General features: G+C 43.6%; 1 protein-coding gene across 1 annotated transcript; it reads left to right on the top strand.

The window, feature by feature from the left end:
* The first annotated feature begins 610 nt into the window (after window positions 1–610).
* LOC116966015 (spliceosome RNA helicase DDX39B) lies at window positions 611–22465 on the top strand. The gene is made up of 11 exons (XM_033012132.1): window positions 611–709; window positions 2713–2925; window positions 7752–7879; window positions 8670–8762; window positions 9547–9730; window positions 10978–11096; window positions 15956–16087; window positions 17700–17809; window positions 17934–18078; window positions 19644–19791; window positions 22169–22465. The coding sequence occupies exons 2-11, from the start codon at window positions 2718–2720 to the stop codon at window positions 22183–22185; spliced, it is 1284 nt and encodes a 427-aa protein (XP_032868023.1). The 5' UTR covers window positions 611–709; window positions 2713–2717; the 3' UTR covers window positions 22186–22465.
* The last annotated feature ends 437 nt before the right edge of the window (window positions 22466–22902 follow it).

Here is a 22902-nt window from a genome sequence, read left to right as displayed (position 1 = left end):
AGTCGGAACAAGATGATGGAACACTCTTCGATGAGAGCAGCACCGATAACTCTCAAGAAGCTCAACACCATCCGAAACAAAGCAGCCTATTTAAAGGACACCCTATCATCCAAAGCCTATGATCTTTGCTATCATCCAGCCTCGACACTCATTCCATTCACCATTGCCTGCAGTGCGTACAACTGCAAAATGCACTGTAGTCATTGCCAGGAGTAAAGCAGAAACAGTACTGATGCTGGTTGACAAAAGCCAATGCGCATTTTTAAAATGTTCTGTTCGTTCATTCAATCAATCATTTTACATTTGTAAGCCAAATGAAGGGGGGGGCGAATGCAAGTGCGCACCTGCAACACTGGAAGGGAAGGGAAGGGTAGCTAGCGCCGCAGCGCCGCCCGGTGCTGAGGGCCGCACTGTCACCCTCCGCCAGAAGGGGAACCGCATCACAAACCTGTCCGGGTACTCCGCCCGCTTCGGCTGAGTGATAACCCAATCGACCAATCGGAGGATAGAATCCGGCAGGCTCCGCCTCCGCCTCACGACCGTTAGCCGGTCGTGGCCAATCGGAACGCGGCGTGGTGACGCACTCGTCGCGCGGCGGCCAATGGGAGTGAAGCGGGAGGCGGGACTTCCGGCCGCAGGAATACCCGCGAAGAGCGCGAGGAGCGGCCATTTGCAAAAAGCGGCGAGCGAGCGAGCGAGCCTGTGGAAGGTGAGTGTGAACGGCGGGTGGACCCTCTTCTCTGCATCTCTCCCGGGACTAGCCCGCTCCGGCCCGGACTCGGAGGTCGAAGGGGGCCACGGTCCGATACGATTCAGCTCCGCCCGGCTTTTGGGCCTTTGCAACGCCGCCCATTGAGTGGGGGACAAGGCCTACAACAACAGGCCGGCCGCGTTGCTCGACCGACCGACCGACCCCAGAACCGGGCGGCATTTGAATGGTGTCTGAGCGAGGGGAGGTGGTTGGTTGGTTGGTTAGCGTGAAATAAAGCCGATAGTTTAGGAACCCAGACGTGGTCAATAGCAAAGATCTTAGAGCAGATCTTTGGCCAATAGGGGACTCGGGTCTCCAGTGTGTTGGGACGTCTCACCGGGGACGGGAGTTGGAGGGCGTTAAGAATAATAAAGGGGGTCGTCGTGGACGATCTGGTTGACAACATTTTCCAGAATTCAATAGGCCATTAAATAGTTGAACCAGATTATGGCGTCGAATTTATTAGCCCCACATTAAAAAATAAAATAAAACAAGAAACTGATTTGGCCGTCTTACATCGATATTAGAGGCTTTTTATATATATTATTACACATACGTTTTTGGAAGAGGGAACAATGAAATCTGTATTTTGCTAGCAAGGCAAAACTAGGGAGTGTGTGCAGAATGTAAAGAGGATTCAAGGTGATTTAGGTAGATAAAGTATTCATACGGCACATAGTAGATGTATATAAAGGTGGAATTGTTTACTTCAGGATGGAACATAAAAATCATGTTTTATAAAAGATAGTTTAAGAAGTGTGGAAATGAAGGTCAGATGGTTGTTTTACAAATGTACAGGGTTGGCAAGCTAAAAATTATTGTGAGACCACACTGGAGGGTTGTATAGATTGGTTCTTAACTAGGTAAGAGTATACTTGCCGTACATAAATTACAACAAATGTACAACAGACTGATTTGTCTAGCTGTTTGAGATGGTGAGGAGAAAAAGCTTTTCACTGTACCTCAGTACACGTAACAAGAAACAAAACTTAACGCAACACAGAAGGTGGTGAAGGCCGAAACTATCATCACATTTAAAAAGGTATCCTGCCAAGCACTTGATAGAATAAAAGGCTACAAACAAATGTTGACTAGGTTTGTGTTCACTGGAGTTGAGAATGTAAGCAAGATTTGATTCTAACTTAATAAACTCTGCCATGGTGTGCACATTCCTCTGGTGTAGAAAAAAAAGTCACTTATCTCGGGTTTAAGGGCAGAGATTTATGAGAAATGTCTTCTTTCTCGGACTGAAGCAATGGAAGCCAAGTCATGGAGCTTGGTAAAATTCCAGAAACAAGGCATCAACACATAACAGTCAATCAAAACACAATGGGTAAAGAGCTGGGTGCAGCATAGATGGTAACGCATAATTGTGTAGAATGGTGGAAAAGGCTTGGGTGTTAATTGGTCTATAGACCATCCACAGATTACGACAGGACTCCTTTCCTGGGATGATTTGTAAGTCATAAATACTCCCTGAACCATGTTCTCAGAGAAGATGCTGACAGTCCAGTGGCAGCTGGCTAATCCTTTCTGTCAGTCTCCCAAACACCTGTTCATGTATGTGTAGGCTGAAGGCAAGTCAGGCATTTATAAGCTGAGGCGAGATGGGTGGGTATTGATGTGATTCTTAAGCGGGGTGGGAAAGGGAGGCAATGACATGATATAGGGAAGGAGATCTAGTGTTGGTTGGCAGGGATGTAAAATCCTGAAGAGTTGGGGTGATTGAAGAAATGCACGGGGGTTGGAGATTGATAATGGGTTGGTGAATTGATGGAAGACATCTCAAACGAATGGAGATGGCGGATGTCGCTACAGAATGGGGTTATTGTACAGTGGAATAATCTTTTAAATGGTGAGGGGGGTTGCTTTATCACCGCCCTTAAAGGGTTGAACAATTGTTCAGCCTTGTCCACTTTTAAAGATGTTTGCTGAAGCCTGTAATGTTTGTATCCCATCAGTCAAAATGGCAGAGAATGATGTTGAGAATGAGTTGTTGGATTATGAAGAGGATGATGAAAACCAAACCACTACAGAACCCGCATCGGCTCCCGCTAAGAAGGACGTGAAGGGATCTTACGTCTCCATTCATAGCTCTGGCTTCAGGGATTTCTTGCTCAAACCGGAGCTGCTTCGAGCCATTGTGGACTGCGGCTTTGAGCATCCCTCGGAAGGTAAACCATTATTGATGGTTATTTATGTTCCTGCTACTTATGCACAAATTAACGTTGAAGGTTCAGAGTGCCTGGGCTAACATGGAAGTCTCCAGCTTGTTGATCAGAATGTTCATGGATTTCGGGGCTTTGTTCTGACTGTGGTTTTCTCAAGTTCAACAGGAATTCCTTAGATGTTACGTTCAGAGATTTGTCCACAGGTTAGATCTTTTGGCGGTCCTGAGGCACGTGAAATCCTTAATGCTTTTGAAGAATCACTATCATGTTTTTGAATTAACCTTTGGGCACAACATTCTAACCAGCTTGTAAATTGTGGTCTAGCAACTGGAATATCAAAATTGAAAACCAGTGAAAGATAAATGAAACTTCCTTCTAAATTTCATTCATATGTGTGGACTGCTTCCATGTGGCAGCATGTTCCAGACAAGAACCAGTACCGCAACCATTGTGGTGCCTCTTCAGTACAGTGTATATATTCTCACAGAACCTTTTCCTCTTGTCTAATGTGGGGTTTGGAATCGTATTCTTATAGTAAACCCACTGAGTTCATGCTCATCATCAAGCACTCATTTACATTTCTTCTACATGAATCCCATTTTGTTCTCCCCACATTCCCATCATATTCCACCAGATTCTAGCATTCGCTGATGCAGATGAGTCAATCTACCAACCTGCATATCGTTGGGAAGTAGGAGGAACCCATAACACTTGGGAACGCCAACGGGGTCCAGGCAAAACATGCAAACTCCACACTGATGGTACTGGTGGTTAGGATTGAACCTGAGATTCTGGAGCTTCGGGCAGCAGCTCGAACAGCTGAGCCAATCTACTGCTTTGCTTGTTGACACAATTTATCTTTCAAAATATATTATTTCTGTTCAGTTTATATTCTCCTGCTGCATGAAAAGAACCACAAGTTCGCATCTTTAACATGACCACTAATTTCCAAAGTTCTGTGCCATGTTTAGCTTAAATATTTTTTCAAAGGCAGGTTTATCTAAATACTATATTTTTAAAATGTCTCAAATTACATAGAACAGCACTGGCTCACAATGTCTGTGTTGAAAGTGGTTAGGATGAACTAATCTCTGCCTGCGGGATCAACATCTCCTTTCCCACGTGCCTATCTAAAAGCCTTTCACTATCGCATCTGCTCCAAAACAAACTCTTCCCTTAAAACGTTGCCCCTCCAACCTTAAAGCTATACCCTCTAGTATTTGACACTTCTATCATGGGCATTATATTCTACTGTGTACCCAGTCTATGCCTCTCATAATTTTAAATATTTATATTAAGGCTCTCAACAATCTCTAGAGAAAACAATCCAAGTCTGTCTAATCTCCCCGTAGTTAAGACCTCCTAATCCGGGCATCATTCTGGTAAAACTCCTTAATACCCTTTCCAAAGCCTCCATCTCTTTTGTGTAATGTCGACCAGAACTACACACAATACTCCTAATGTGGCCTGACTACAGCCATATAAAGCTGTGACATGACTTTCAAGTTCAAGTTCAAGTGAGTTTATTGTCATGTGTCCCTGTATAGGACAATGAAATTCTTGCTTTGCTTAAGCACACAGAAAATAGTAGGCATTTACTACAAAACAGATAAATGTGTCCATATACCATGATATAAATATATACACACATGAATAAATAAACTGGTAAAGTGCAAATAACAGAAAGTGGTTATTAATAATCAGAGTTTTGTCCGAGCCAGGTTTAATAGCCTGATGGCTGTGGGGAAGTAGCTATTCCTGAACCTGGTTGTTGCAATCTTCAGGCTCCTGTACCTTCTACCTGAAGGTAGCAGGGAGATGAGTGTGTGGCCAGGATGGTGTGGGTCTTTGATGACACTGCCAGCCTTTTTGAGGCAGCGACTGCGATAAATCCCCTCGATGGAAGGAAGGTCAGAGCCGATGATGGACTGGGCAGTGTTTACTACTTTTTGTAGTCTTTTCCTCTCCAAGGCGCTCAAATTGCCGAACCAAGCCACGATGCAACCGGTTGAATGCCGAGCTGTAATTTTATTTTTGTATAGTGTGGAAATGGGCCTTTCGCTGTAACTTCCTGTATAATTTCCACAATACAGTGTGGAAATGGGCCTGAATATTGTCCTTCTCGCACAACCCTCTTCTATCAGTAAACCAGTTCTGAATCCATACGACCAAGTCACTCTTAATTCCGTGCATCTAGTCTTCTCAGTCTGCTGACCATTGGGGACTTTATCAAATGGTTTGCTAAAATCCACGTGGACAACATCCACTGCCCTGCCCTCACTAATTGCCTTTGTCATCTCAAAAAATTTGATCAAGTTAGTAAGACACAACCTGTTATGATGAAAGCCATGTTGACTGTCCCTAATTAACCCATTCTTTTCCAGATGGAAATCTTATCCCGAAGAATCCTCTCCAATAATTCCCTACCACTGACATGAGGCTCACCGGTTTATAATTCCCTGGATTCACCCTCCTTCCCTTAAAATAAGGAACGACATTAGCGACTCTGGGACCTTGCCTGTGGCTAGAGAAGACGCAAAGATACGGACATGACTTTGAACGAACAGGAACTGGTTCTTTGTCCCACGATGCCAACTTAAACTGATGCCATCTGTCTGCAAATGGTCCAAATTCTTCTATCCCATGACTGTTTAGGTCCCTGTCTAAATGCCTTCCAAGCATTACCATTGTATTTGCATGGGGGGGGGGGAGGGTTCCAGGCTGCTAAATAAATGGTTGTCTTGCAAATCTCACTTCCTCCTCCCTTAAATCTGTGCCCCCCAAAAAAATATTTGACATTTCCATCAGAGATGGGAGATTATCTGCCCTGTGCCCCTCATCATTTTGTGTACTTCTATCAAGGTTTATGTATCTGCGGCAATAACTTGCAACTTCTATACTTCCTGCCCTAACCGATAAAGGCAAGTATTCTGTACATCATTTTTACCATCCTAAATTGTGTTGCCACTTTCAGGGAGCTATGGACGTGGACCCCAAGATCCCTCTACAATACATCATTGGTCCTGTCATTTCCTGTATAGTTTCCTCTTACATTTGACCCACCCCACAAAGTGCAAGACCTCATAGCCAAATAATGCTCCCATCTGTCAATTCTCTCGAAATTTTCAACAAATCTATATTCTGCAATGTCCTAAGGCAACCCTCACTATCCATACCTATGCCAATTGTTGCATCTCTGTTTCCCTAGATCTTTTTTTAAACTAAATTATTTATTTATATTGCAAGCAATAGAGGTCTCAGCACTGATGCTTGCGAACCATTATTGGTCATGGACCTTCAGTCTGAATAACACCCTTCCACCACTATCGTCTGTCTTCAATGATCAAGCCAACCCCGCAGCTCTGCTCTTACTCCCCCTCCCCCCATTCGTAACAAGGACAGAGTCCCCATTGTCCTCACCTTCCACCCCATCAGCCGACGCATACAGCATATAATCCTCCAACACTTTTGCCACCTCCAATGGGATCCAACTACTGGCCACATCTTCTCATATCCACCCCTTTCTGCTTTCCGCAGAGACCGTTCCCTCAGAAACTCCCTGGTCAACTCGCCCCTTCCCACCCAAACCAACCTCTCCCCAGGTTCTTTCCCATGCAACACCATTCCCTTTAGCTCCCCCCTAGACTCCATCCAAGGTCCCCAACAGTCTTTCCAGGTGAGGCAGAGGTTCACTTGTAACTCCTCCAACCTCATCTACTGTATCCGCTGTTCCAGGTGTCAACCTCTACATCGGCGAGACCAAGCGCAGGCTCGGCGATCGTTTCACTGAACACCTCCGCTCAGTCAGACTTAACCTACCTGATCTCCCGGTGGCTCAGCACTTCAACTCCTCTTCCCATTCCCAATCTGACCTGTCTGACCTGGGCCTCCTCCATTGTCAGAGTGAGGCCCAACGCAAATTAGAGGCATGGAACCTCATATTTCACTTGGGTAGTTTACACCCCAGCAGTACGAACATTGACTTCCCTAACTTCAGATAGCCCTTGCTTTTCTCTCTCCAACCCCTTCCCAGTTCTCCCACTAGTCTTACTGTCTCCGCCTACATTCTATCATTGTCCCGCCCCCAGACATTAGTCTGAAGATGGGCCTCGACCCGAAACATCGCCCTTCCTTCTCTCCAGAGATGCTGCCTCAACTGCTGAGTTACTCCAGCTGTTTGTGTCTACCTTCGATTTAAACCAGCATCTGCAGTTCTTTCTTACACATGTCAATTTTGAATACAGTCTACTGAGACTCCATGAATCCCGTGGGCCTTAATCTTCCAGACTAATAACCATGAGGGACCTCGTCAAATGGTACACTAAGACAACAACCACAACCCTACCCTCGTCAATCACCATCTCAATATAATAATTTGTAAGATATAACCTGTCCTGCATAAAGCCATGCTGACCATCCGTAATAAGTACATACTTCTCTAGATTGAGAAAATCCTATCCCGAAGAATCTCCTACCACTGATGCAAGGCTTACCCGCCTATACTTTCCTGTTTTGTCCCTATTGCCTGCACATAAAGTACAGCATTGACTATTTACCAGTCCTTGTCTATGACTGAAGAGGAGACAAAAATCTCTAACAAGGCCCCAGCTGTCTCTCTTCTGACCCTTCAATAACTAAAGGTAAATTTCATCAGGCCATGGGGAAATATCCGCCCCAATGTTCTTCAAAGGAGTTTAACCCAGATTAGGAAGGCCCACCTTAATGGTCAATGGGATGATGAACTGGATATACACCAAGGCTAGACACAGAATATAAACCTAGATATGTTTAGTACGATACACTCATTGATGTATCTGTTCTCCCTGCAGTTCAACATGAGTGCATTCCTCAGGCCATTCTTGGAATGGACATCCTCTGTCAGGCCAAATCTGGAATGGGAAAGACAGCTGTATTTGTTCTTGCTACTCTGCAACAGTTGGAGGCCGTTGATGGACAGGTAATTTATCAGATGATACTGTAGAATGGTAACAATGAATTGTACATTGAATGCTTGGCTATTGAGCCAATATCATTTGACACAAATAATTGTGAAAACAAACGGGTTAAACTTAACAGAATTGTCTTCCCAAATGCTATCTGATTCCAGTGCTAATTATCCCAATTCGTGTCATTACACACTAATGCTAGTACATAATGAAAAGAAACTGATGTACGGTCTTTGACCTGAAATGCCAACTCGATTTGCTTTTCATAGATGCTGTTTAACCTGCTGAGTGTATTTGGCATTTTCTGTTCCCAGGCATTGTCTGATTTAAAAAAAAAAATTGTATACACATCATTTTGATAAAATCTGACATACATTGATCTTGTGTGAGACCAAAATTGTATGCTGGATGAATGGCTTCTATCACAAAGGGAAATATCAGGTCTAGAATGGTGATGCTGTTAACACTTGAAGTATGCAAGTGGACCTCTGGCAATCCCACAGAAAAGAAGGCGGCTTATAAACTTTGACATGTTTGTATAGTCAACAAACATGAGGAAGTAGGGGGAAGAACTAAAAGTTGACGTTTTGGTTGAAGATTTTCTACTTTTGAATGTCAATGCTGCAGTGCCTTTAATGTTATTAATGTTCTATTGAATTGATTATATTAACATTGACAGATCATTGGGCTGTGCTGATGTGTGCATCTGAATTGTGAGAAGTCTGTTTGAAAGGAATTTGTTGTGAAATATTGTCACAGATTTTTCCACCTGATATTTTACTATTCTTGATTCATTAACAGGTGTCGGTCCTTGTCATGTGCCATACCAGAGAGTTGGCTTTTCAGATTAGCAAAGAATATGAAAGGTTTTCGAAGTACATGCCAAACATTAAGGTGAGTGTGTATATAATGGACCTTTCACACTGGGCATTGTAGCATCCTATAAAAAGCTTCCTTAATTATTTTGGAGAGTCGAGGTGTTTTGGGAAAACCTCAGCCATTATATTCCCTCAACAGCTAAAACAAAGTTTAGTTGAATTTTTTACATTTTGTGTCAGATTCTCTCAATCTCCAAGGGAGTGCGGCGTAGTTTCACCAGGTTAATTCCCGGGATGGCGGGACTGACATGATGAAAGAATGGGTCGACTGGGCTTGTATTTGCTGGAATTTAGAAGGATGAGAGGAGATCTTATAGAAACATATAACATTCTTAAGGGATTGGACAGGACTAGATGCAGGAAAAATGTTCCCCATGTTGGAGGAGTCCAGAACCAGGGGGGTCACAGTTTAAGGATAAGGGGTAGGGCTATGAAGAAAAACGTTTTCACCCAGAGTTGTGAATCTGGAATTCTCTGCCACAGCAAACAGTGGAGGCCAATTTACTGAATGTTTTCAAGCGAGAGTTAGATTTAGCTCTTAGGGCTAACGAAATCAAGGGATCTGGGGAGAAAGCAGGAACAGGTTATTGATTTTGGATGATCAGTCATGATCCTATTGAATAGCGGTGCTGACTCGAAGGGCCGAATGACCTACTCCTGCACCTATTTTCTATGGAAACATACCCAGTCTTTCCTCGTAAAATGAACCGTACATTCTTGTCACGTTGCAGAAAAGCTCATCTATTTTTTTTCTGACAAATGTGTTAAATGATAACTGTTTTTGATTTGTTTTTTAACAGGCAGCAGTATTTTTTGGAGGCTTGTCAATTAAAAAGGATGAAGATATTCTGAAAAAGAATTGTCCTCATATTGTTGTGGGAACACCTGGACGAATTCTGGCCCTTACGCGTAATAAGTCGCTCAATTTGAAATACGTTAAGCACTTTGTATTGGATGAGTGCGATAAAATGTTGGAACAACTTGGTGAGTGAGGTGTTTTCAATTTATTTTTCGCTAAGCTGATAAATATTAAACAATATTTTCTTTCGGACTTGCTGCAGATGTCAAATCAAAACTGGCTCCTGTTATTTGGTCGTGATTGAAAGTGGACATGGGTTACTTCCGAAATGAATTCCTTATTCTGAGGACTAATCATGCTGTCCCAGTGGTATAACCCCCCCCCCCCACATTAAGCTTGAGTATATTTATCTACTTCCGTCTTCTATGGGATCCTGGTTGATCCACTGAAACTATGGTGTATTATTTCAGATTTGTGCCCTTTGAAAATTATTGTTCCCACATCAAGTGTAAGGGAAACTGGGGGAACTTAATTCTTTAGTATCTTCCACACAAAGGCATTTTATTAAGATTTATTGGGGAAGGGACTGCAATTAATTAGGATTAAAACTAAGGTGATAAATAAGCACTGAATTGTTCTTGACTTCTGAGGAATGAAAACTCCTGGAATCATTATTTAAACTAGCCGGAGAAGCTAAATTATTATAAAAGACGAGATAGTTTTGTTAGGAAGAATGGCCAGTCTGAGAATTAAGGGGTTTTAAAGTTCGACAAAGTGCAGATGTATGAACTTTAATTAGTATATCGATAGGAGATGATTGCTTAAAATAAATCCGGCTATGTAGGTTTTGCAATGAATGTGGAATAAGGAAACAGGAATGTTAAATAAGGGATGGTAGGAAGAACCTGAAGAACTTCTCAGGCTTGTGTTCCACCTCCCTGATGGTAACATCGAGCTGAATTGAATCCTTTATTTGTCATTCAGACCTTTCGGACCATGAAAACATGACCATGGTGGTGTGGGTCTTTGATATTAGCTATCTCCTGAGGCATCTGTTCCTGTAGATGCCTTTGGATGGTGGACCAGGCAATGTCTACCACGTTCATTCTTGGGCGTTCAAATTACCAAACCAGGCTGTGATGCAGCCAGCCAGTATGCTTTCCACATCTGTAGAAATTCGGTGACGTGCCGAATATCATCAAACGTCCGAGGAAATAGATGAGTCGGTGAGCTTTCATTGTGATGCATCAGTATGCTGGGCCCGGGTCAGATCTTCAGCAATGTGCATTCCCAGGAACATATGTCCACAAACATTCTGATAAGGCAGGTTTTTTGGATCATTGCCCATGGACTGGCTGATGAGTGGTGCATTTAGCTTAGCCGTAGGAACATCGTTGCAGGCATTGACAGTTTTGTTCTTGTTTGTTTGCAGACATGCGTAGAGATGTCCAGGATATTTTCCGTCTAACTCCTCATGAAAAGCAAGTTATGATGTTCAGCGCCACCCTAAGCAAGGAGATCCGCCCAGTCTGCCGCAAGTTCATGCAGGATGTAATTATTCATCTTTCTTACCACTACCCACCACTTTTTGATGAGCCACTATCAAGGTTGCTTGTATTCCTAAGAGTCAAGCAAGGCCTAATCTGGAATGGAATGGAACGGCACGGTGCTCCTCCTTGAAGCTCATCATCACACAGTTGTACCCGTTGCAAGATTCCATTCTCACCAACTAGCTAGAAATAGTGCAGCTTAGACTAAGGCGTCTCGAGCTCATGTCCATGTTTCTCCAGAAATGCTCACGGTGAGAGAGTTTATGCGCCTGTTCTTGCCACAGACCCGGCCATATTTGGGTCTGTGTTAATAAATTCGCGGAGAAGCTAATATTCAGAAAAGGTCAGCTTTCAAAAAGTCAGAGTTATGGTAGCGCAGGCTTTCCAGAGAAGTTAGTTGCGTTTTCCGGAAGATCTACGGTTTCGGTATAGACAGTGAGGTCATCATTAGCTCAGTCCTCCTGATAAAGATCAGCATGTGCCACTGTTCCCTGAAAGCTAGTGCAGCTGAGGGTTGTGACAGGTGTTCCAGCAGCCCTTCGCTCACCTTCGGTCAGCAGTTAGTTGCATTGTCTGCAAGATGGTGCTCATGGTCACAAAGAAAGATCTAGTTTAGTGCTCTAACAATGTCCAATTATCTGCAACCTCCAGAAGACCCACATGTTTGGGGTGAAGCAGTTTAAAAAAGTTAGCCACAATCCTGTTTTTAAATATTCTGAAGAGAGATGTAATGTTAGTATCTTCAGAAGTGATCCCTGCTGTCGTCGAGTGGAAGAAGATATTCCTTTATCGCCAGGGGTGCGATTGGTGGCCAGCGCAAACATAGCCACTTGTGGTTAATCATGTTATCTATCTAATGGACTGGTTCATCCATTGTGCTGCTGACCTTGAGACCTGCAACGGTCAAGGATGGCTGCAAGAGGACTCCACCTTCAACACAGCTTTACAAAGTTCCATTTCTTAATGTGGAATGGTTTGTATGCAACAGACTAATGAGGTGACTGTCAGCATAATGGCAGACTCCTGCAACCAGCGGAAACCATTTTAAACTACAGAGCAGCTTAATAATGCCATAAGCCATGAACGGCCAGTGGGCTCTGCAGTCAAATTGTGGTCATTGTGACACCATATTTTGGGATTCATTTCCCTACCAGTTCATTATAGACTTGTTTGGTACTTGTGGTTAAAGCTGAAGTTTTTCTGAACCCAGTATATGTATTAAGTTAATTTTCTGCTTGATATAGTCAGTGTTTAATGGTCATTTCCGAATGCCAAATTATCTTTTTTGTTCAAAAAAGTTTCCAAGGAAGATGGTTAAAAAGCTGGATTTATGTCAAGCCCAAGCCTAGGTGTTCATGCAGTCGATTAGTAATACATATTTAAACAAACAGCAATTATTCTGATATTTGAGCTCTCAATCACGATTTTCTTAAAATCATGGCCTCTAACTTAGTTACATGTTGCTGTATGCTTTATGTTTGTGACTTAGAACCCAAACAGATTTGAGAGATATTGATTTATAAGCATTGTAAAAGGCTTATTGGCTCCCAGCACCATTTTTTTTTTTTTACCTTTTCCAAATATTTATCTAGCTGAAAGTTCTTTCCCACCACCCTTTCAGACAGTGTATTTTCTGATTGCAACTGTATTTTTCATAATACAGTTTGTCTGTTATGTCTGCCATTATAGCTCTGCTAGACCTTCATAGCTTTTTACTTTGATTTCACTCTTTGCATTTACATTGTGAGAACTCTGGTCTATTTCTGGCTATTTCTTTGGTATCTCCTTTTAGCTGAACACCTTATTGTGTCTAGGCCTTTTCATTTTGCCGTTAGTATCTTGTTATTCAACTGCTGGTGCTTTGCTTCATTTTAATTAGGTTCCATTCTGTTGTGTCACTGTTAGTTCAAATCCTTAATTTGAGATGGTATTCGCACACTTTCAGGTTTGCATTCACCACAAGTACCAAACAATGCTTATTTTGTGCTGGATCCAGCTGTTCCAGTTGTAAGAGGGCAAGGGGTGGTATGGGATAATAGCTCGTGGAAGTTTTCTGCTTGCAGATGTTGGGCGATTGACTCATAGTACCAGCAGGCTCATAGCATGGGGAGCTATGTTATGCGCAGTGTCTGGGATTGGAGTCGGTAATTGGGAGGGTGGAGGTGGGAAGCCCTTTGTTGGCTATCCATGCTCCGCGTGTGCGTGTATAGATGAGAATCTCTTCCATCGGGTGGCAGCTGGTCCAAAATTAAAATTCATGGATCCATATCTCAGGGACATGTGCCTTTTAAATCCATGGCACTTATGGGCAGGAAAGAACTGCAGATGCTGGTTTAAATCAAAGGTAGACTTATGGGCATATGACCTTTGTCATGGGGAGTTTTGGCATTTCTATGGTTAATTTGGTTTTGCTAGATTACATATCAAACAGTGCTGGATTAGTTGTGATGAAACTGATTTTAATGTTCAAGCATTCATTAAAAAGCCATTCCAACCAGTTTTTAAGCAAATTTAGACATGACCATCAGTTTTTAATTAGCAAGTGGGCTGTTTACTGCACGATTACTTGCATAAGCTGCTCCTTGATGGCTTAGTTTGTGGGAGATCATGTCTCAAGTTTGAGCTTTTGAAGAGGTGATTGAGGAGGGCAGGGCAGTGGATGTTGTCTTTGTGGAATTTACCTCTGCCGTTACAAAGTCCCACGAGGAAGACTAGTCGATTTGATTATGTGATCAATATTGGTTTAGTGGTAGGTAGTGGAGGGTTGCTTTTCAGAATGGAGGCCTTTAACCAGTGGCATGTCACAGGGATCAATGCTGAGTCCTTCACTGTTAGTCATGCCTGTTAGTGATTGGAACAGGATGTAGGTGGCACCATTGGTTGGTTTGATTGGAATTGGGTTTATGATGTGTTTTGGAGAGACGAGCTTGGTTTCTGTTTTTAGTGTTAATCATCACTAGAGGTTGGAGTAGCTCAGAGATTAAACTAATCTTAAACTTAAGTGTAAAATGTTCACCCAAGTAGATGGGAAAGTTTAAGGTCACTGCAAGATCCTGACCCTGGTCCCACTACCACCAATCTCCGGCCTGAAGATGGGCAGGGGAGTTCCTACACTGTCTGCATACCTATCCTCAGCTAGTCTATTAGCTACAGAGACATGTGACTCAGTATCTCAATCGAGGCCTCTCTGCTGGAGCCATGAAGCCACCGTGGCTCTCATCAGTTCTACAGCTGAGGAGAGTGCAGTATGGAATATAGTGGTGACTTGTTGTGCCCTTGTGAATGGCAGGATGCTGGGCAGTCATAAGAGCTACTCAACCTAATGCAACCTTCCAGTACATAACTATAGGCCTGCAGATCCCTGCTCTTCAATACCCATCCAACTGCTATTGAATAAGAATTTCTGTCTGAAGTAACCTTTCAGATAGTAAGTTGCAGACTCCCACTATGTTCCTCACCATCTACATAGCCCCTTTATGCTGCTAATTACATCAAATCTCTATCCCCTGAGTTGAGAGAAAGGCACTTCCATCCACCTTTCCCACACTTTCTTATCGTCTATCTCTGCTTGAAGCATATTTAAAGATGCCACCATCCTTTGAAGGAGACAGTTCGAAAGACTCGTGGCCTTCAATATTTTGAGTTGTCTGCCCAAAATGAGTGAACCCTTGTTTTAGATGCCTTGTTCTAGATTCTCGCACACGAGGAAAAATTGCACATTTGCCCTGTCAAGACCCTCAGGATCTTGCATCGGTTAGCTCATCTCCAGCAAACCAAACCAGTCCAGTAAACCGCGAACTGCTTCCAATGCAGCAGTATCTTTAAATAAGGAGACCAATATTATACACAGTACTCCGGGAAGGTCACATAACTGAAAGCACAACTATTTATATTTCATTTGCTTCACAGTGAATTGTTGCCTTTCCCAATTACTTACAGTAGGTGCATTCTCCCCTTCACCAGATTGAGCATTAGTGGGTTTAATCCCCACTGCCATCAATCTCACAATTTGCTTTCATTTTTTCTTGTCAAAATAGACGTTACATTTCACCTCCCTCCAACCCTAATTTACTCCATGTGCCAGATTTTTGCCCACTCACTACTTAATGTCCATTTTGCTTCGAAGCCCACTCTGGCAGTTTAGGGTTCTCTTAAAGAGTCGCCCATCGTGGGAGCATCCTGAATAAATCAGTTACTGCCAACCCATTGCGTACTTGCAACTGAAGCAGAGATATTTGGCAATCACTGCATCTTCCTATTTAATCTCCCATATAATTGCCGTCCCACGCAGTGCCTTCATAAGCTGATTGTGGCTAAGATGTGCTTTAAATAAAGTGCCTAGTTCTCAACACTGGTGCACTTTGGGCTGTGCGAGAGTGTAGGGGAGTTTGTTTACTGATCCATAATTACAATGCTGCTGTGAGTAAAGTTCTGGATGCAGGACGAGTGTAATCAGACTTCCAAAGGTAAACAGTGTGGTGGAGCTCTAGGGATGGAAAATAATAGGGGTGTAAAATAATAATTTCATGTAGAGGCAGTTGTTTGAGGCTGTGGAGTTGTTCTGTTCTCAGATGGTTGATATATTTTTATTATTCAGTTTTTAAGCTAGACCCAGCACTTGATTGCTGTCACATTGATATTGGTTGTGTGGCTGGGCTAGCTTTTTAAGATAAAAGCTTTTAAGGGCTGGCTTATTAAAGAATGCTGGAATGTATAATTGAACTTGGATAGGGGCAGAGTAGTAGGTAGTTGGAGGTTACTGATTTTTTAAATTATTAAAAATCCGATTGGTAAATGTCCCCGAGGAGCAGAGCAAGTTGCATGTGCAACGTTACATGTTTGTGGTCTTTTTCTCTTTAGCCCATGGAAGTGTTTGTTGACGATGAAACTAAGCTGACACTCCATGGATTGCAGCAATATTATGTTAAGCTAAAGGACAATGAGAAGAACCGAAAGCTCTTTGATTTACTTGATGTCCTGGAGTTTAATCAGGTGAGATGCAGTGGATTGAGCGAGAGCTGGTTGAAGTTTACTCAACACTGACAATGCATGCAAAACCCAGTCCTTTCCCTTCTACTAACACGGTTTTCCATTCAACTCTGGTAAAGACAATGGGTTGCATGTGTGAATCCTATCTGAATGTGAGATTCATTCTAATGTAGGGTCATAGCCTGTGTGGAGTAGGAGCATTAGATTGTTTAACCGGACTTCTTCTGCCACAAGATGCGGTCTAACTCCATCTAATTGATGTTGTTATTTAAACCCTAAAGGGCCTGTCCCACTTGGCGATTTTTTTCGGCGACTGCCAGCGTCATATCAGGGTCGGCAAAAGATTTTGAACATTTCAAAATCCAGCGGTGACAAGAAAATGTTGCGCCGCTTGAAAAAACACCGCGCGTCATACGTCATCATGCCACAAATGTTTCGGTGACCTGATACCTCAGTCAATGATGCCGGCAGTCGTCGAAAAAATCACCAAGTGGGACAGGCCCTTAACACCCCAGCCTAATGCTAGTCTGTCTTCATTTAACTATTCAATTGGGTTGTCTCTAACCCAAGGCAGAGTTTACAAGAATGCAGGTCTGTGTCAACACAAGCTTCCTTTTGTCTCCTTTAAGCACGGTTAAATTTTATTGTCATGTTATGTTTACCAATTCTGCCCTGTGAAAGTCCAGTTGATCCATCTGCGTCATTTTTCTTGCTGAGTGATCTCCTTGATTAACAGAAAATGAGGAAAGGTCGCAAATTATTTTAGGGATCCTTATCTCCATGGGTCTTGATCCAAGGGCTGATGTTAGATTCAGGATTGTAGCAGGAGTCTGAATAGTATTAAGAGGGGGTTAGGTTTCAATGTGGAAAACTCATTCTTACAACAACTACTTGAGGAAAATGTCCTTTCCTGTTGCTGCTAGGGTGTAAAAGCAGAGGGGTTGTTTGGGATCGCCAACCCTCAGCCTTGGAATGATAAAGCTATACAGCGTGGAAAAGGGCTCTTCAGCCAAGCTGGCACTCTGGGCTAGTCCCCTTTGGCACATATCCCTGTAAACCTTTCCTATCCGCATCTGTCCAAATAATAATATTGCATCAGCTACAGTTTCTGGCAGCTCGCCCCACATCCTGACCGCCATGCATGAAAAGGTTGCCCCTTTGATGTCCCTCTTAAATCTCTCACCTCACGTCTATGCCCTCTAGTTTTAGAATCCTCTATAAATTAAGCATTCACTTTATATATGCCCATTGTGATCTTGTGCACCTCAATAAGGTCGCCCATCAACATCCTCGCTTCTAAAGAAAAAATCCCCATCTGATCCAATCTCTTCCTATAACCCACGCCAAGGTAAATCCTGGTGAATCTCTTCTGCACCCTATGCAACTTGGCATTCTCCCTGTAGCTGGGCGACCAGAACTGTACACAGTGTTGTCTCGCCCACCACCTATACATCTGTGACATGATGTCCAAATTATTGTACTATACCCTTCCCCGTGAAGGCGAGCGTGCTAAGCCACCACTTTCACGACCGTTGTCACTTTGAGCGATTCTTGCGCAATGCTAACAGCAGTCGTTGCCGCCTTGAGGCCCATTTAACGCTGGTGATCCCTGCAGGTGGTGATCTTTGTAAAGTCGGTTCAGCGTTGCGTGGCATTGGCACAGCTGCTTGTGGAGCAGAACTTCCCAGCGATCGCCATTCACAGGGGAATGGCACAGGAGGAGAGGTCAGTATTGATACAATGCTGTTTCACAACTATCTGTTGCTTCTTCCCATGTGTTAACATTTGTGAAACCTGTATGCTTCAACTTTTTTGTTCCTCGCCCCCTTTCCCCCTCTTGCTATCTCAGGTTGTCTCGATATCAACAGTTCAAAGATTTTCAGAGGCGTATCTTGGTGGCGACAAATCTATTTGGCCGTGGTATGGACATAGAGCGAGTGAACATCGTTTTCAACTATGATATGCCAGAGGATTCTGACACATACCTGCACAGGGTGAGGGTCCATCACCTGGACAGATGATGGTTTACTCAGCGTGTTGAAATTTAAAAATGATAGGGGCAGAATTGGGCCATTCGGCCCATCAAGACTCCACCATTCAATCGTGGCTGATCTATCTGTCCCTTCTAACCCTGTTCTCCTGCCGTCTCCCCATAACCCTTGACACTGGTACTAATGGTATCTAAGGTAGACAAAGGTGCTGGAGAAACTCAGCGGGTGAGGCAGCATCTATGGAGCGAAGGAAATAGGCAACGTTTCGGGTCGAAACCCTTCAGATTAAGTATCTACTATGTCTGCCTTAAAAATATCCATTGACTTGGCCTCTACAGCCTTCTGCTGCAAAGAATTCCACAGATTCATCACCCTCTGACTCAAGAAATTCTTCCTCATCTCCTTCCTAAAGGAACGTCCTATTATTCTGAGGCTATGACCTCTGGTCCTGGACTCTCCCACTAGTGGAAACAGCCTCTCCATGTCCACTCCATCCAGGTCTTTCACTATTCTGTTTTACAGGGTTTATAATCTTATGTTTATGGCGTTTAATCTTGCACCGTTGACAATTTTCTCCATACCCCCAATATTCTTGGAACTGTTATTTTGCACCTGTGTGCCATTCCTTTGATTCAAAGTTGTGAAAACACATGGTTGCACTGCTGAACTAGAAGCAAAAGGGATTAGATGTGCGCTGGTCAGTATTTCAAGTGACCAACAGAAGCATTCTTGCATAATGTGCAAGTCTTTGACTGCATGGTTGCCATACCTACTATGCTGTCTGAGGCAGTGAGTGGCTGAGGATACCCCTGTCAAATTTCACTTTCCAGCAAAAAAGACAGCGCAGGAGTAACTCAGCAGGTCAGGCAGCATCTCTGGAGAGCATTGATCGGTGACGTTTTGGGTTGGGACCCTACTTCAGACCCAAAATGCCTGACCTGCAGAGTTACTTCAGCATTTTGTGTCTTTTCTTGTAAACCAGCATCTGCAGTTCCATGTCTCCCCCTTCTCTTTTCAACATAACTGTCCTTGGGAGTGCAACTCTGTTTGTGTGCGGTACAGCTGCTACAATTGGGCCTGGGTGTGTGCTGTGTTGGTGTACAAGCATCTATGATGGAGGTGCAGAGAGAGAGAGTTGTAGAATACAGGGTTACAGGTTACAGGGTTTCCTTTATTGTCATTCAGACCGAAGTCTGAACGAAATTTTGTGCCTGCAGTCATACATACATACAATAAAAAACAGCAATAAACACATATTAACATCCACCACAGTGAGTCCATCTAGCACCTCCTCACTGTGATGAAGGCAAAAGTCTTAGGTCTGCAGTCTCTTCCCTCCTCTTCTCCTTCTGCGCTGAGGCGATACCCCACCGGGCGATGTTAAAAACAGTCCCGCGGCTCAATCACCGCGGCCCGGGGTGGTCGAAGCTGCTGTCCACCAGATAGTGTTTACCATGACTGTATTTTCTTAATAATTTACATTCTTCTACGTGTGAGTGTTCAACCAATGTAAAGTTGTGTTGAGTTACACAAGGGATGCAATAACATCTTTTGTAACCCCATTGCAGGTTGCTCGCGCTGGTCGGTTTGGTACCAAGGGTTTGGCCATTACCTTTGTGTCTGACGAGACTGATGCTAAGGTGCTGAATGACGTACAGGATCGATTTGAAGTTAATGTTGCTGAACTTCCAGATGAAATTGATATTTCGACTTACAGTACGTATCAAGATTAGTTTTTCCACTTTGCACCATAACGTCAGGGTTTTAAAGGCTTTGGGTGGGCAAGGGGGGGAGGCAGCAAGGCAAAATAGTTTTGTAAAAAGTTCTAGTGCAGAAAGTTACAGCAACGGGCAAAATTGGGGCACAAATGAAGGGCTGTAAAGAGCAAAGTTTGAAAAGAATTATTATTTTTTTTTTAATGATTAACTATGCGGTGATTGTGATCGTCAGGCAGTTATTTTGCCTCCTCTCCAGCCTTTCATGTGGTTCCCGTACCATCTTCAACCTTTCTGCACTGTTACCAGTTGGATGATGCTTTGGCAGTGTGGTTGGCCATTCATTGTCTCGCATTAGGTGGCACGGTTATGCAGTGGTAGAGTTGCTACCTCACAGTGCCAGAGACCCGGGTTCGATCCAGACTATGGGTGCTGTCTATGGAGTTTGTACGTTCTCCCTGTGATATGCGTGGGTTTTCTCCGTGTGCTCCAGTTTCCTTCCACACTCCAAAGATGTGAGGGTTTGTAGGTTAATTGGCTTGGTATAATTGTAAATTGTCCCTAGTGTGTGTAGGATAGTGTTAGTGTGCGGGTCGCTGGTTGGCGCAGAGTCGGTGGGCCGAAGGGCCTCTGTATCTCTGAAACTATAAAAGCCTGGAACATTAAGTTATCAAACTACCCATTCATGTTCTCACAGTTGTACTGTTTGAGAGCAGTAGGGCCATAACACAAGGACATGTCCGTGTCCTGGGAGTGTTCATTTAGATCTGGGCCGTGCTTGTGTGGCTTCATTGTTCATTGTAGCCAGGGAATCGTCGGCAAACATTTTTCCTCCAGTGCTGTTACCGCCAGCATTCATTCTCCAGTCCCTCAGTCTCTCAAGATTCAACCTTGCACCCATTGGGAGACTGGAAACACTGAATCCATTCTACTGCTACAGCACCCTTCTCCCACTGAGCCAGGCAGTGGATTATTTGTCTGGTGGCGGGTGCCTGGAACGTGCTGCCGGGGCTGAAGGTGGAGGCATATACGATAGTGGTGCAGGAAATGGAGGGATGTGGATCATGTACTGGCAGATGAGATTTGTTTACCTTGGCAGCATGTTCAGCGCAGGTGTTGTGGGCCAAAGGGCTCATTTCTGTCCTGTACTAAGTTAGATTAAAATACATGGTATAGGGGAATATACGGGGTGGATTAAAGAGCAGTTGGGGGCGGCTCAGCGGTAGAGTTGTCGCTTATAGAGCCAGAGACCCGGGTTCCATTCCATTCTCCCTGTGACCATGTAGGGCTTTCTCCAGGTGCTCTGGTTTCCTCCCAAATTCCAAAGACACACTGGTTTGTAGATTAATTAGCTTCTGTAAATTGTCCCTAGTCTAGGATAATGCTAGTATTCGGGATGATTGCTGGTCGGAGGGGACTTGGGGCCGAATGGCCTGTTTCCACAAACTATCTCTAAATTAGACAAAGTTTACAGGGTTGTGGGCCATAACTAGTGGCATACTAGAGATTGGTGCAGGGACCTCAGCTACGTAAACAGATTCAGATGAGGGAGTATTATGTCTAATTTTGCTGATAATGCAAAATTGAGTGGGTTTGTGAATTTTGGGAAGGACAGAGGCTTCAAGGTGACAGACCAGTGGCTAAAGGCATGGCTCTATATAATGTGGATAAATAGAAAGTGGTTTAATAATAATAAATGTCTGGATGTACAGAGTCTTAGGTCACAGAAAACAAACATGTAGGACCAAGATGCTAAAACGATAATCCCTGTTGGTCATCGTCGCACAGGCACAGGAGCAAGATGTAATTGGCTTTGGGGAGACAGACCACACTGGAGTATTGTGTGCGTGTGGTTGCTTCTCCTTATCTCAGAATTAATGTGCATCAGACTCCGACCCGGAACCTCGTCTGCCCCTTCCCTCCTCAGAATCTGCCGGACCTGCTGAGTTCTTCCAGCAATTTATTTTCCATCGGCAGTGTCTTGTCTCCCCATTCATCAGACTGATTCATCTGTGAACCCTTAACTTAAGTCAGAATCCCCATTCCCTGCCCGAAATAATTCGGAGTATTAACCGTCTCAGCTGTATCTTAGGCATGTCCTGCCCCGCCTGATCTTCTGCATCAACACAACCACCATTGCTGGTTTTTCTGATGTAAACATTAAGAGATCGTAATGTGGTGAAAATTATAAACTGCTTTGCTTGCATTTGGGACTGAGTTTAGAATTGTTTCTGTACGTGTTTATGTAAGTCACCTATTGCGTAAGCCAGGGAGTGTCCTCGTCAGTTTGAAATCATCAGTTGTGCTTTTCAGATGATTTGCACTTTACCCTTTGCTTTGTATTCAGTGTATTTTATGGTAGTATTCTTGTCTTCCAGTTGAACAAAGTCGATAGAATCTGAGCCAGTGAGGGCTGAAAGGATCCCGTGGGAACTCATCGCAGTTGACTGGTCATTCGATGCCTCTGCCTGCAAGATGGGAAGATGTCTTTTAAATTTTTTTTTTGTCAATATCTACTTTTTTAAAACTGTTTCATGGATTGAAATTTGTGTGGAAGAATTGAAGCTTTTATACAACATTGGATCTGTGTTAATTTGTTTGTATATTGCTCCTTCTGCCTGTCTTTACCTGAAGGTGGTTTGTTGGTTAATAAATCGATTGGATTTTTAAAAATATCTACGGAGTTTGTTTAACTGAAGGTGCTTGGAGATTATTTATAGATGGGATAAGTGTGTTGAGCTGAGAAGGTGGGATAGAATCAAACAGACGTGGACGATGGAATCGAGGGAACACTTCCACACTCCTATACATTGCTCAGAAGAAATGTTGCCTCTAATCATAGGTAGACAAAAGTGCTGGAGAAACTCAGTGGGTGCGGCAGCATCTATGGAGCAAAGGAAATAGGCAACGTTTCGGGCAGAAACCTATCTTCAGACTCTACACGCCTCTAATCGTAGTCAGAGTGATACAATGTGGAAACAGGCCCTTCGGCCCAACATGTCCCAGCTACACTAGTCCCACCTGCCTGCGCTTGGTCCATATCCCTCTAAACCTGTCCTATCCATCTACCTGTCTAACTGTTTCTTAAATGTTGGAATAGTCCCAGCCTCAC

This window comes from Amblyraja radiata, chromosome 35 (assembly GCF_010909765.2).
Source record: "Amblyraja radiata isolate CabotCenter1 chromosome 35, sAmbRad1.1.pri, whole genome shotgun sequence".
Classification (NCBI taxonomy): Eukaryota; Metazoa; Chordata; class Chondrichthyes; order Rajiformes; family Rajidae; genus Amblyraja; species Amblyraja radiata.
Note: the sequence above shows the minus strand (reverse complement) of the source record. Positions and strands in the feature narration are given on the sequence as shown.

Bases quoted from the DNA above. Each gene is read 5' to 3' on its own strand.
- LOC116966015 (XM_033012132.1), top strand. From the start codon at position 2,718: ATGGCAGAGAATGATGTTGAGAATGAGTTGTTGGATTATGAAGAGGAT. The intron at 11,097-15,955 runs GTAATTATTCAT...TTTTCTCTTTAG, and splicing joins GCCGCAAGTTCATGCAGGAT to CCCATGGAAGTGTTTGTTGA. The intron at 17,810-17,933 runs GTCAGTATTGAT...TTGCTATCTCAG, and splicing joins GGAATGGCACAGGAGGAGAG to GTTGTCTCGATATCAACAGT.